Below are 10,812 nucleotides of genomic sequence, written 5' to 3'. Positions count from 1 at the left end.
AAGTAAAATATGTTTAATAGCAAAGATGTGGATTCAATTTATGAGCAAATTTATTGTAGTTCTCTTCTTAGGGATTTGCTGCAGATCGTGTAAGATTCAAGAGTTTAAGTTAGCGGTGAAGGTGGTGCGGCGTAATGGAGTTCTAAATGTGAGCTGGCAGAAATAAATCACAGTCAGAATTAAACTGTTTGTGCTTAAAAATAGTGAGAGAAAAAGGCAGGCAGGCAAAGAAAAAGGCATTTACGTCCATTATGTTGACAAAGAAAAGAAGCACCTTTGCAGGCATACGCAAGAAATAATTGTATGGTTAATTTATGTGTGTATTTACAGAACAGGCAGACAAAATAAGTTTAAGAAATGGTCAGATTTCAGACCTCCAACAAATTTTTGCCAGCTCAATGAGTGGCTTTACAAAAGACAAAACTTACTCCTCGTGCCATTTCATGGTTTTAACATTTAAACATTGAATTTAAAACAAAGTGACTTTAGTTTTGGAACCCGTGAGCACCCTTGAAAAAGTTTTGCGAGTTTAAACCTCCATTGTAGAAACAAAAAAAAAAAACAACAAAATAAAAAAAAAACACTCAATAAAGCCAAAATAAACAGAGTCAAACATGACAGCAGGTATGGTGATACCACTTTTGTTAGCGTTGAACATATTCAGAAGACTACCTGGCACATTTAAGTGAAACCAACACTAATAATCAGCATCACTCTGCTGCTACAACATAAATACAATTGTTCCCATCTGGTACAATCTTTCCTGCTCCAAATAGGTGTGTGCGTGTGCGTGTGTGTGTGTGTTTAATGCTATTTTCTTAGTGAATATCACCGACCGATCACAACCAAAACTTATCATACAAATTATTTCAACACAGTGCCTTGCAAAAACGTTCAACGCTTTTCAACTTTTCCACATTTCAACACGTCGTCACCACAAATTTCAGTGTATTTTAGTGGGAGTTTATGTCACAGACCATCACAAAGTAGAAGGTAATTGTGAAGTGGATGGTAAATTATCCATCCACGTAAATGCGTGAGCACCGGAGGGAAGTTAAATGAAGTAAAATATTTTCTCTGCCATCATAGAGAAAATGTCGTTGACACTTTAGTAAATAAAACACATAAATGTCACAGGAAAACAAAATTGGTGTCATTGTTTTTTGGGTTTTTTTACACCTTCGTATTTTCAGCACAAACCAGATTTCTTTGCGTACAAACATTACACATCATTTTTAACTGATTTTGGTAAGGTTGAAGGGGATGTGGCTGGCCTCCGCTGAACCACCCTCAAGCTGTTATTAAAATCCTTAAAAGTGTTAGCAACACAAACAAAACTTTTGCTGCAAAAACCTGCAGTAACCAAACTCAAAATGTCTTGACACTGTTTTGGTTAGATTTGAAAAATGTGTGCGCGGGTGGGTGCTGGGTTCTGCAGAGGTTCACCTTCCAGCAGGAAAATAACTTTAATATAATACTCATGACTTACACGGTATAGTCAAAGTTCAGACCTTTATCCAACTGAGAATTTCAGGCAAGATATTAAACACAGATGTCCAGAGAAGCTCTCCATGAAATCTGAGTGATCTTAAGCTATATTGTAAAGAAGACGGTCACTTTGAAGCATCAATTATTTTCTCACCATAAATATAATTTACTTTTGAAATTTTGTGGTTGTCTCGTGGTAAAATGTGGAGAAGTTAAAAGCTTACGGTTACTCATCCCAGTTATTGTACCTGGGGAGCGTCTCATAAAAAGTACTGGAAAACCTTCATAATCACGACGTCATTCATCAACTGGATTAATTTTTTTTGATTCCCGCATGCTGAAAGCATGTCACTGTACGTTTATTATCATATTTTAAACAAAGCCATCTTTTGAGTTTCATTTACAAACCTAGTCAAGCAAAAATGAGTAATAATAAGCATTCCAAGATATTCTAGTGAATAGCTCTTTAGAACATGGTTAGTGATCAAGGAACTTGTTTGATCTTGGTTTATTCCCACAAGGAAGTCGAGCAAATCTGATGCTTTACTTTGGCGCGGGGCGGGTGGGGTTTCATTTTGCTACCAGACTTCAAAGAAAAACCAACAGCTGTTTATTTGAAAGCGTGCAAGTCCTGCCTTGTTCATCCACATGACACTGATTAAACCCAGCAGTCTGCACTTAAATCACTCCTCATCCAGATGTTGTGTAAATACAAGACAATAAAAAAAAAAAGACATACATCTGTATCGACTTGCCAATAAATGCAGTATGACGAGCTGTTTAATCATCAGCCCATGAGGTCTGAGGATCCTCCTCTGCCGCCGCCGCCATCAGTCTCTCAGTAGTAGATAGTCTTTAACCGTTTCAGGTAGGGGAAGCTCTTTCACGGCGGTGGGGAGGAACTGCACTCCGAGGCTCTGCCGTATGGTGCAGCGCGCCAGCGAGCGCAGCGTGGGCGCCTGAGCCACCATGTTGGACAGCCTCGCCAGCAGCTGGGGGTCTTTGCTCAGCTCCTTGGGAAGGGTGCCGTCAGCCCGCCGTATCTCGAAGCGCCCCGCCGCTCGGCAAAGCAGCTCCAAGCACTCTTCCTCCTGTTCCGTGCCAAGGCCTCGGGCCAGCAGGGCCACCAGCCGGGATATAGGGGTCTGACCCTTCAGGTTGGTCACATGGACCTGGGCGCCGTAGTCCAACAGAACCTTGACGCTCTCCAGGTTGCCCTTCATTGCTGCCCAGCTCAAAGGCGTGTCATTGTTGTAGTCCCGGGCATTGGGGCAGGCCCCGCTCTCCAGCAGGGCCCTCACACACTCCGGGTTGTCTTTGAAGGCGGCCCAGTGGAGCGGCGTGTCCTTGTTGCCATCCAGCGCGTTCGGCTGGGCGCCGTACTCGAGCAGCAGCTCCACGCAGCTCTCGTCCTTCTCTGCAGCGTAGTGCAGCGCCGTGCGGTTATAACCATCCAGAGCGTTCACCTGACGGAGGAATCATATCGACAGGAATGTAAAAAGAAGTTACGTTGTTGGAAAGACAGGTTTCAGCCTTTTAGACCTTTCCTGTACAAAAAACAGCTTAATTTTGTCATGTGAACAGCAGAAATGACTCAACCAGTCAGGAAATTGGAATAAGCCAATCTTTTCTTCATTGGTTTTAGTCAGTGATCTGAAGGTCACAAACTAAAAAAAATAAAATCTAAATTTCTAGTTTTTGTTAAACTCATTGAAACTAAGAACTCTTACTATTTGTGGTCTATAAACCAATAGTGTGCACTTTATCTACTTAAAATTAAAACATTAAGATAATTTTTTAAAAACATATATTTTATGCAGTTAAACTTTATAATACAATTCTTTTGGCTTCAAATTGCTTTTTTCTTTCGGTATTAAAGCTATTAATGCAAATAAAAAATGAGAGTGGTAAACAAAACAAAAAACTGGAATTGGAAGCTCCGATCTTAAATAAATTAGGATAGGCCTTACAAGTGCATCTTTAATACACCTTTATAAATACACAAAAACTACCTCCCATGCTGCACGGGCAGCAAAACACAACAATTTATTCCTACTTTGTAAATAATAAACTTTACGGTATAGACCGTCTTACTTTAATGGGTTTAGAGTGTTTATTTTTTAACGTACGACTCATTTCTGAGTCACTTTGATGGCATAATGAACACATTTTCACGTGAAAAACTTTCGTTTCCAGTGCATTTTGCCTGTAGTTAAGTTCCCAAAAAAATCCATTTGAAGTTTCCTTTGGCTTTCAGTGACAAACTGTGGCGTGTTAGGAAGCAAGTAAACAAACTAATAGCTTGTCAGTCCAACCAGCTTAACCAACTTTGCACACGATCAAATGAAAACCTTCATGTGTAGTCATTGTTGCTGATAATATCATAGGAAGTGCACATGAGGCATGTTGTGGTTCGCATGTGTTTTCACGAAATTGATGACACATGTGTCACTCCAAATTACTAAATCGATCAGTTAAACCTCCATTTAAAACACATTTCCTTTCTGTGGCTTTTAACTCTAGTTATGCTGGGCATCTGTGTGTTGGCTGTGTTTTAATTGATTATTTTTGCTCATTTTTGTTGTTGTTTAATTGTTATTATTTTATTATGTAAAGCAATTTGGTGAACTGGAGTTGGTTTTAAATGTGCCATTTAAATACATTTGACTTGATTTACTTCTGCCCTGATATTACAAGAGCACTTCTGTCAACATTGTGCATGTTCTATTCCACAAATTTTGTCTAAACTACTTTTAACTCATCTCTACACTTTTTGATTTTCAAAATTTGAAAAAACTCAGTTTCGGCATAAAAAAAAAAAAAAAAAAGAGTTTTCAGTCAATAACTCAAAAACCAAAGCAGAAGGTAAATAAAAGGTAATTTAAATAATCTTTTAGTTGATTGAATAAAGTATGAAAACTCTTCTATCCCCAATTGTCTTTTATTTCCTTATGAGACTTGGAGAATGATGAAAATCAAATTCTGTACTTTTCCAGACATGTCAAGACTGCGCAGGAACCCGGAAACCTGCTAAAATATAACCATCACTTGTTTTCCAGGGCTACGAATAACCACTGCAGACAAGCTCAAGAGCCACATCTTGTTGTACAGCACTGCTTCAGATCAACAAGCACAAACAGCCTCAGGTCTCTCTGAGTGATCTCTATCTGGAGAGCTGAATATTCATCTAAAATGCGTGGAAATAAACCCACCTCTGCGCCCTTCTCCAGCAGCAGCTCCACACAGTCGGCATCGGCTACCATACAGGCACAGTGAAGGGGTTTGAGGGTCCCATGCATCCGGTTTACATCAGCGCCCTAAGAAAGTTCGGACATAAAGACGTCAAACAGCCAGGAAAGTTTTCTTCTTTTTTTTACTCCAAGCATGATAAGCAACATACCTTACGAATGAGATCCTCCACGTTGTCGTGTGGAAATGAGCGGATGGCGGCGATGGTGCGGATGAGCCGCTCGGACAAGGAGTATTTACTCTGAATGCTCTGCATGATGTACCACATAGTAGAGCTCATGTGTAACAGAGGACCATGGCACCCACGCAGGGGTGACACTTCGGCACACTGGAAGACAATTTTTTGAAAATGTTTGGGTTACACACTGCTAAACATAATGAGATCATGGAATGCCTTAGTAATAAGCGCTCAGGTTGTTGGTGTTTCATCTAATTGGACGTCCTAACTGATCGCATTTAAGACATCCCCACTTAGAAGGATCAAGGCTTTACAGCTAACCTCAGGCAGTCAGGCACCGGGGCCACCATGCCCTTTGACCTCCACCTGCAGGGAAGGCATGTGAAGTTTCTTGCTCAAGGACACAACAACAGAGACAGACAGAGCGCAGATTTGAACGGGTAACCCTCCAATTACAGGATGAACTCACTTACCATGTAGACTTTGTAAAACACTCTGATGCACATCCCCTAAAATTTCCAATATTTTATTTTACGGATTTATGCAACATTATGCCTTTATTCGTAGAAAGTTATAGTTTTGTTTGTTTGTTTTCCGACATTTGAGAACATTCATGCTTTTTCTTGTAAAGATGTAAAATTGTTTCCTTTTTTCCCTTTAACATTTTTGAAATGTTTACGTTTTTTTTTTAATCGTTATTTATTTACCAGAAAATCCTTTGAGATAAAATCTGTTTTTCGACGTAGATCTGGCCCAAAGGCACAATGGTGTACATCGCAATTAAATAATCACAAAATTACTTAAGTGTAAACTAAACAAACCAAAAAAAATTAAATAAATACAAGAATAGAACATAAAATTTGAACTAAGATTACGTCGAATTTTGTGTCTCAAATGTTAGAAAATAGAGATGTAAATTCGTTGAAAGACTGCTTATTTGGTTATAACCCCCCCCCCCAACTGTGTTTTAGTTTAATCTCTTTTTGAGTATCAAACATCTGAGTAAGTATGTTGTTTCCAATGGCTGCTGCCCTTTCGGTAAACTTTAGCTGACCGTTAGAAAAACGACCCATATATAGCTGTGTGAAGCTGACACCCCACCCACGTCAAAAAAATCAGCAAATAGTCTGAATGGTTAGTGCTCCGTTTGTGCAGGTTTGTGCCGTTAAAATTTTCGTTTGTGCAGTTTTGGTTTCTGAGATATTAAAAGTTATTTTTTAGGTCATCTAGAGTTCACCATCCCCCCATATCGCTCCAAAACAAACCAAAGTGGGCTAGTTCGTTAGTGCTCCGTTTGTGCAGGTTTGTGCCGTTAAAATTTTCGTTTGTGCAGCTTTCGTCTTTGAGATATTAACAGTTATAATTTTGGCCGATGACGTCACCATCCCCCCATATCGCTCCAAAACAAACCAAAGTAGGCTAGTTCGTTAGTGCTCCGTTTGTGCAGGTTTGTGCCGTTAAAATTTTCGTTTGTGCAGCTTTCGTCTTTGAGATATTAACAGTTATAATTTTGGCCGATGACGTCACCATCCCCCCATATGCTCCAAAACAAACCAAAGTGCGCTAGTTCGTTAGTGCTCCGTTTGTGCAGGTTTGTGCCGTTGAAATTTTCGTTTGTGCAGCTTTCGTCTTTGAGATATAAACAGTTATAATTTTGGCCGATTACGTCACCGTCACCCCATCTTGCGCCAAAACAAACCAAAGTGGGCTACTTCTTTTAATTCTTCAGATTTTCAGCTGTTGTACAATGTGTACCTTTTGTTTTGAACTTCAATAAAGACTTAGAACAAGAAAAAATGTGTCTCATTCCAAGTAATGTTTCAAGATAGCAATGTTTTCTCGCGAACGTAGCGTTCTCTCCACAATAATTGAATCCTGCTAATAAAGGACATGCAGCCTTGACTCTAACGTAATGTGTATAACCTGTTCAACTGTGCTTTGACTTCGGAGGTGGTCTGAACAATTATATTCACATTGTTGACGTACTGTCTGCTGATTATGCAGCAAACGTGTAAAAAATATACATTAGCCTATAACGGTTCAAAAAATAGAAGAAAAAAAAATTCACAGCCAATTTGCTAGTTGCTTGAGCAAAGTTTTTGCAGAGTAAAACGGAAATGTGTCATTGGTTCAGAGTTCATCCAAGTAATGTACTTAATATTTAGTAAATATATTTTCAATGCAACGACTTTCATTTCATCCAATTTCTTACATTAAATGTGTATGGGCTTCAAGGATTTTGAAAAGCTCCTGTTTTGCGAACTTTGACATAGTTCTCACACAACTGTGGCTTCACCCACTAGTGAGCCCCCTCCCCCACCACCCCCGATCTTGTTTTGGCGGCAGAGCAAGTGTAATTTCAACCTCTCGTTAATATTCTAGCGGTCTCAAATCGTTTTGAATAAGTCATTTTTGGAATTTTTTCAACCCCGATTTTGATTTTTTAACAAGGTAAGTAAATTAATGCTCAGGCTTCACATAAAATATTGACTCAATGCAATCCATCCCCATAAAAGCAAAGAGGATGTATGCAGGGCTAGCTTATATATGCATTTATTTAAATTCACAACTTGTATTAAGTCGATATTTCAAACCTTTTGAAACATAGCGAGGCATCATCTTGCAGCCTTTACATTTATATTGAATCATTAACACTTAAGCATATGCACAAAGGGCACATCTTCTGAATTCAATTAAAAATGTATTCCAAAGGAAAATTTAATTTTAACAGGTACTTACATTTTCAAGTAACAATGCATTATTGAATTATATATTTTTTTAATTAGCTTAAATGTTAGAAATTAAACTGGGAAAACCAACTTGATATTTTTAAATTCAAGACTATTTTAAGTGTGCAGACACTGCTAGAATACAATTTGTGTCGTTTTTATGCAATTGATGCCTCGCTATGTTTTGGTAGAAAAGGTATTATAAATCGTGTATACAGTTAGAGTAAGACAATATCTGGTAATTGTCTTTTTGTTTTTTTATGAAGTTGCATGTGCCTCATGGTTTGCTATTGACACACCCAAATATCTGTAGTGTGAGGCAAAGGGTTTCTATCCTAATTGAGAAGTAATGAACCATGAAAGTGACTGTTTTGAAAATGCAATTTAATTATACATTATTATAATTATTACTATATTATTATTATTATTATACTCTTTTTTCTATTTTTTGAACCGTTATAGGCTAATGTATATTTTTTACACGTTTGCTGCATAATCAGCAGACAGTACGTCAACAATGTGAATATAATTGTTCAGACCACCTCCGAAGTCAAAGCACAGTTGAACAGGTTATACACATTACGTTAGAGCAGGGGTGTCAAACTCCAGTCCTCAAGGGCCGGTGTCCTGCAACTTTTAGATGTGCCTCTGCTGCACCACACCTGTATAGAATAATTAGGTAATTAGCAAGGCTCTGGAGAACTGATCTACACAAGGAGGAGGTAATTAAGCCATTTCATTCGGGTGTTTTGTACCTGTGGCACATCTAAAAACTGCAGGACAGCGGCCCTTGAGGACTGGAGTTTGACACCCCTGCGTTAGAGTCAAGGCTGCATGTCCTTTATTAGCAGGATTCAATTATTGTGGAGAGAACGCTACTTCGCGAGAAAACATTGCTATCTTGAAACATTACTTGGAATGAGACACATTTTTTCTTGTTCTAAGTCTTTATTGAAGTTCAAAACAAAAGGTACACATTGTACAACAGCTGAAAATCTGAAGAATTAAAAGAAGTAGCCCACTTTGGTTTGTTTTGGCGCAAGATGGGGTGACGGTGACGTCATCGGCCAAAATTATAACTTTTAATATCTCAAAGACGAAAGCTGCACAAACGAAAATTTCAACGGCACAAACCTGCACAAACGGAGCACTAACGAACTAGCCCACTTTGGTTTGTTTTGGAGCGATATGGGGGGATGGTGAACTCTAGATGACCTAAAAAATAATTTTTAATATCTCAGAAACCAAAATTGCACAAACGAAAATTTCAACGGCACAAACCTGCACAAACGGAGCACTAACGAACTAGCCTACTTTGGTTTGTTTTGGAGCGATATGGGGGGATGGTGACGTCATCGGCCAAAATTATAACTGTTAATATCTCAAAGACGAAAGCTGCACAAACGAAAATTTTAACGGCACAAACCTGCACAAACGGAGCACTAACGAACTAGCCCACTTTGGTTTGTTTTGGAGCGATATGGGGGGATGGTGAACTCTAGATGACCTAAAAAATAACTTTTAATATCTCAGAAACCAAAACTGCACAAACGAAAATTTTAACGGCACAAACCTGCACAAACGGAGCACTAACCATTCAGACTATTTGCTGAATTTTTTGACGTGGGTGGGGTGTCAGCTTCACACAGCTCCCATATATACTGTAGCAACGAAGCACCGGACAAATACGTGGCAATAGCTGGTGATTTACATTAAAATGGTGGCACTTGATCTATACTTAATCAAAGTTTTAACGCTGAAACGTATGTAAGCTGGCGGAAGAAGCAGCGGAGGGTCTTCTTTGGAGAGAGAGAAAAAAAACTAGCAACCAGCTAGCTAGCAGCAGCTAATACTAGCAACCAGCTAGCTAGCAGCAGCTAATACTAGCAACAGCTAATACTAGCTTGGAGATACGAAGAAAAAAATCCACAGCTAAATGTAGAAACACATGACATCTCCTCCAAATGCGTGCTAACACGCTTCAAAACACACTTTGCATCAGACATCGTCAAAACACCGACCCAGGTGGAATAACGTACCGTTTACAGCCCTCGATAGATCGAGCAAGTTGCCGTGTAGAGTCAGCTGGCTACTGCTGCGGCTTGACATAAACACGGACCCGTCACACAGCCACACCTTCCGTCTCAAACTGTCACAGTCACTGCAGACAGATGTTTGCGTCTGGACCGCAGATATCGTTAAATTTCTCCCAAAAGGATCACCATGTACCGATGTTATTGGCTCCGATGGGATGGTGCGTCCGACCCCAGTTCAGGCATGTATGGCGGCGTCAGCGCTGGCATCCACCGACAGGAGCATGCCGCGGATACCTTCAGGTCAAGTGTAGAGGAGTAGCTCCAGAGCCTCTCCTATTAACAGGTTATCAAAGAAATAACATACACACTTTACATTAATATTTCTAGAAAACTAAGATGAGAACAATATCCAAAAGAAGCCACGTTCATTTACAGAGGTGGCCAAAAATTACAGAGGGCCTTGAGCAGAGGTCGACTTGGGCCCCCATTACTTATTTGATTACTTATGCAGACAAGCTTCTCTCATTTACTTAATGTACAGAATACGATATTTAAAGTATGGACCAACAGTTTATAATTATATTGTTACTCAGTCCATTAAAATGGAAGTGATTAAACTACCAATATCAAATAAATTCAGAAAACGACAAATATTTTCCTATGTATGATTAAAATTTGCACATTTGTCATTTTTTAATGCTGAATAAATGTGAATTGTGCAAAAATGCACACTCAAGATCAACAAAAAAGGTATTTTCTTTCATTAAAAAATTACCATCTAAATTTCAGAATTTTAAAGCCTTGCATGAGTTGAAATGTCAGATTAAAAATAGAAATGGAAAAATACATTGGCATTCAAATGAACCCGTTTTATTTTGATCATTTTAAGATGTGCCAATTAAAATATTGATTGCAAGAAACAAATTCTAAAATTTGAAATGACAAATGTACACCTCCAACATTAAAACCACATAAAAAAAAAATCTGTTTGACCTCGTTAAGATATTTTCTGCAAAAGCAGCTCCACACAAATCTGTGAAACAATTTTACAGCATTGAAAAAAACAAAAACAAAAAAAAAACAGAAAAATTACTCCTAGTGATAATCTTCAGCCATGGATTTACTACTTTCA

The 10,812-nt window shown here is 38.8% G+C and overlaps 1 protein-coding gene across 2 annotated transcripts; it reads right to left on the bottom strand.

Annotated features, from left to right (window-relative positions):
• Positions 1-223: 223 nt before the first annotated feature.
• Positions 224-9,997, bottom strand: asb8 (ankyrin repeat and SOCS box containing 8). Of its 2 annotated transcripts, none has more exons than XM_044127792.1 (4): positions 9,684-9,997; positions 4,889-5,065; positions 4,701-4,805; positions 224-2,954 (listed from the first exon to the last, which is right to left on the bottom strand). In XM_044127792.1, exons 2-4 carry the CDS (start codon positions 5,015-5,017, stop codon positions 2,319-2,321), a joined length of 870 nt encoding a protein of 289 aa, XP_043983727.1. In that variant the 5' UTR covers positions 5,018-5,065; positions 9,684-9,997; the 3' UTR covers positions 224-2,318. The 2 variants fall into 2 exon arrangements, with proteins under 2 accessions (XP_043983727.1, XP_043983733.1); XM_044127798.1 differs by lacking the exon at positions 9,684-9,997 and adding an exon at positions 5,623-5,715.
• Positions 9,998-10,812: the final 815 nt, after the last annotated feature.

This window comes from Gambusia affinis, linkage group LG01 (genome assembly GCF_019740435.1).
Source record: "Gambusia affinis linkage group LG01, SWU_Gaff_1.0, whole genome shotgun sequence".
Classification (NCBI taxonomy): Eukaryota; Metazoa; Chordata; class Actinopteri; order Cyprinodontiformes; family Poeciliidae; genus Gambusia; species Gambusia affinis.
Note: the sequence above shows the minus strand (reverse complement) of the source record. Positions and strands in the feature narration are given on the sequence as shown.

Coding starts and splice junctions, on each gene's coding strand:
- asb8 (XM_044127792.1), bottom strand. CDS start 5,017: ATGAGCTCTACTATGTGGTACATCATGCAGAGCATTCAGAGTAAATAC. Junction 4,806..4,888: donor TGGAGGATCTCATTCGTAAG/GTATGTTGCTTA, acceptor GAACTTTCTTAG/GGCGCTGATGTAAACCGGAT. Junction 2,955..4,700: donor TGCTGGAGAAGGGCGCAGAG/GTGGGTTTATTT, acceptor TTCCTCCGTCAG/GTGAACGCTCTGGATGGTTA.